The sequence below is a fragment of the Oratosquilla oratoria genome, chromosome 5 (genome assembly GCF_046742065.1).
Source record: "Oratosquilla oratoria isolate Oo_2021 chromosome 5, ASM4674206v1, whole genome shotgun sequence".
Lineage (NCBI taxonomy): Eukaryota > Metazoa > Arthropoda > Malacostraca > Stomatopoda > Squillidae > Oratosquilla > Oratosquilla oratoria.
This window is the reverse complement of record NC_134781.1, coordinates 40,879,385-40,883,645: the sequence shown is the minus strand read 5'-3', so window position 1 is coordinate 40,883,645 and position 4,261 is coordinate 40,879,385. Positions and strand designations below refer to the sequence as shown.

Here is a 4,261-nt window from a genome sequence, read left to right as displayed (position 1 = left end):
GTTCTTTTATGTATTCTTGTATTTGTATAGAGTTTCTTGTACTTGTATCAATTTCTTTTTGTGTATCTCTTGTTTTGTGTATGTATTGCATTTATGTCATGTAATTATATGTGTTATGTTAATGTACAGGGTGTGCTGTTGACCTCATTTCTTCCAACTCTTTTCTCGTTCCACTGTTGTGTATGTGATGTGTGGGTTCTCTTTTTGTATGTTTTGCGTTTGTCTTGTCTCGGTCATCCATTTTTTTTTTTTTTTTTTTTTTTTTTTTTTTGCTCGGTGGGGTCACCGAGTGGTGGTGGCCGAGCAATGTAATGGTGACATACTTCTTGTGTATTGTCTAATAAATAAAAGCGGTTTCGTGTCTGTCTGTCTGTCTGTCAGACTTTTTTCTCGATTCGATCGATCGACTAATTTCGATTTCGACGACTCAACCTTACTTTGTAAATGTTTCAGATTAAATTTGGCTCCAATTCATGAGTAGCATTCAAAGTAATTGAGCTTTTCGAACAAATATTGGCAATTTCTTTTTATGAAAAATAATAAGAAAAAACAATATATAAGAAAAATAATAAAATACACTTGCCATACATACCTTTGATAAGTTATTAAAATTGAGAATAAATTCGATAAAAAAAAATTTAAACGAGCTAATATCAATTTCGTCTCTATATTATACAATTTATTCTTTTAAAAATATATATATTTTTTTTTTTCTATCGATCCAGGTGACGCGATTCGAACTGCCCGATTTGTTGTTCGTCGAATCGCACTTTAGGTTAGTAATAAATGAGGTCGTCACCTCCTCATTCGCTCAATAAAACTGGTAATTATAGCGGTAGTGTTTCAGACTTGAATCCTTTTAGTATGGATTCTAATATCATCATTAACACTGTTAACAGTAGAAGTAGAAAAAGAAAAATAAGTGAAAATTGTAATAGTAAAAAAAAGAAAATAAGTGAGATGGATGAAGAAGAAAAAGAGAGAATTAGGAATGGAAATAGGGAATATCAAAGGAGAAGAAGAGAATCATTAACTGAAGGTCAAAAGCAAAAAATAAGGGAAATTGACAAGGACGCACATAGAAGTCAGAGAAAAAACCTTAATGATGAAAGAAGACAAGAAATTTTAGAAATTGATAGAGAAGCGCATAGAAGTCAGAGAGAAAACCTTAATGATGAAAGAAGACAAGAAATTTTAGAAATTGATAGAGAAGCACATAGAAGTCAGAGAGAAAACCTTAATGATGAAAGGAGACAGGAAATTTTAGAAATTGATAGAGATGCACATAGAAGTCAGAGAAATCAATTGAATTTGGAGCAAAATGCAAGAATATTAGTCAAGACGGAATAATTATGCTCAAAAACAGACTAATAAGAACTATGGTGAAGCATTTACATACCAAAGCTCAAAAAAATTATACAAATATGGCATATATTGGTCAAATGAATAAAATTTGTAAATATTGTCGAGCTAAACTATTTCAAAATGAGCCTGCAGGTTTATGCTGTTCTAACGGTAAGGTAAAACTTAAAACAATTGGTCAACCACCTGAACCACTTAGAACATTAATGGAAGGCCAAACTTCAGATTCAAAAAACTTTTTGAAAAATATAAGGAAATATAATGAATTGTTTTCAATGACATCATTTGGAATGAATCAATCAACTGAAATAAGAGGTTTCATGCCTGTGTTCAAAATACAAGGGCAAATTTATCATAAAATTGGATCTTTATATAACGAAGTTGAAAATAATTCTAAATATGCACAAATCTATTTTATTGATGATTTGGATAGACAGGCAGATATTAGAAATAATAGATTTAAGGAAACTAATCTTCATACTATCAGAGATTTACAAGATATGTTGACACAAAACAATGAATTAATACGACAAATAAAGACAATGTCATCATTCGTTAATACACTAGAATTAAAATTATCAATATGTGCAGACAGAGTACCAAGTGGAGAACATGTAAGAAGATACAATGATAGATTATCAGATTATATTGGTTTAGTAATGGTTGGTAATGAATTTCCAAGAAGGAATATTGTATTCACTTATAAAGATAATACAATAAGGAAAATTGATGAATTGCACAGATCATATGATGCATTACAATATCCATTGATGTATTGGAGAGGAAATGATGGTTATAAATTCAATATTCCACTATAAAGGCCTGGAAGTGATATTCCCATTCCTCACAAAAAAGTAACATGCCGAAAGTACTACTCATATCAAATACAAGAATGAAACGAATGGAATCAAATAATAAAGTGTAGAAGACTATTTCAAATGTTCTTAGTTGATATGTACGCAAAAATTGAGTTTGAAAGGTTGTTATACATACAAAATAATCAAACTAAACTTAGAGTGGAAGAATATTCATTACTGAAAGATGCCTTGAACAGTGATAGAAATATTAATCCACAAGATTTAGGAAAAGCTGTTATACTACCATCAAGTTATATTGGAAGTCCAAGATATTGGAAAGAAAGAACACAAGATGCTATGTGTTATGTAAGAGAGTATGGTAGACCTGATTTATTCATCACCTTTACATGCAATCCGAAGTGGGATGAAATAACAGAAAATCTACAAAATGGCCAAAATCCAGCAGATAGACATGACATTGTGGCAAGAGTATTTAAACAAAAATTAAATAAAATTATGGATGTTTTGGTTAAAAAGAAAAGCGGAATATTTGGTAAAGTGAAAGCATACATTTACACAGTTGAGTGGCAAAAAAGAGGCTTATCACATGCGCATATATTATTATGGCTTGAACAAACTATACATGCAGACAAAATAGATTTAATAACATCTGCAGAGATACCAGATCCATCAATTGATAGAGAATTATACGATATTGTTGTAAACCATGGGCCATGTGGTGATCACAATAATCAGAGTCCATGCATGAACAATTCAAAATGCTCAAAAAGATATCCTAAAGCTTTTATAGCTCATACAAGGTCAGAAATATCTGGATATCCATTGTATAGAAGGAGAGATAGGGAAAATGGTGGTCAAAGTGCAACAATAGTCAGAAATGGCAAAACCTACACTATTGATAATCGATGGATAGTGCCTTACAATCCATTATCATTAAAAGCATTCAAAGCTCACATTAATGTTGAAATTTGTTGTTCAGTACAATCGATAATGTACATAATAAAGTATCTGAATAAAGGCAGTGATGCAGCAGTATTACAATTAAGAAGTGGTGAGGACTATAATGAGGTTGACAATTACATTTCAGGTAGATATTTGAATAGTAATGAAGCTGCATGGAGAATATTTGAATTCAATATAGACATGAGACATCCAGCTGTTCAGCAACTTGACATTCACCTTGAGAATGGACAAAGAGTTTATTTCAATCCAGATAATGTACAACAAAGAATTATTAATCCAAAAAATACAAGTTTAACATCATTTTTCAAATTAAATGCAGAAGATCAGCATGCAAATACTCTACTTTATCGAGAAATACCTAATCATTATACACTTACTCCAGACGAAAAGTGGAAAAGAAGATTAAATGGTAGGATAGTCAAAGCATGTGCTCGAATGTATACAGTATCTCCAAATCAAACTGAATGCTTTTGTTTAAGACTACTTAATCATGTTAGAGGTCCTAAATCATTTAAAGAAGTTAAATATTTTGATGGAACACAATACAATACATTCAAAGAAGCATGTTTAGCAAGAGGATTACTTGAAAATGATGATCATTTAAGATTTTGTATTCAAGAATCAATATCTAAATTGCCATGTCAAGTTAGATCATTATTTGGTTTGATATTAGTATATTGTAATCCAAGTAATCCAGTAGGACTTTATGAAGAATTCAAATCACAAATGTCCCTTGATATACTGAACCAGATGACTGAAAATCAAAATGAAGAAATTGATAATATTGAAATTGTTTATTCAGAATTATTACACAGATTAGAATAAATTATAAATGAGATAGGAGATAAATCACTTAGAGATGTAGGATTACCAGAACCAATGTTTGATCAATTTAATGGTCAAATCGATTCTGATCCTAATACTGTAGATGAAACAACTAATTTTATTGAAAGAAATGAAATTATGCTAAATGTAGATCAAAGAGAAGTTTATGATAAGATTATTGATTGTTTGAATGGACTAAATAATACTAAGCTTAAATTCTTAGATGCTCCAGGTGGAACTGGTAAAACATTTTTACTTAATCTAATATTTGCTAAAAATAAAGTTATTAATGG

The 4,261-nt window shown here is 30.4% G+C and overlaps 1 protein-coding gene across 1 annotated transcript in view; it reads left to right on the top strand.

Moving 5' to 3' along the window:
- The window catches only part of LOC143025753 (uncharacterized), a 4,513-nt gene extending 545 nt beyond the window's left edge, over positions 1 to 3,968 (top strand). Inside the window, exons 2-3 of the mRNA XM_076185760.1 lie at positions 130 to 217; positions 2,440 to 3,968. Of these exons, the coding sequence (XP_076041875.1) occupies positions 130 to 217; positions 2,440 to 3,968 (1,617 nt within the window). The remainder of the gene's footprint in view (positions 1 to 129; positions 218 to 2,439) is intronic.
- The last annotated feature ends 293 nt before the right edge of the window (positions 3,969 to 4,261 follow it).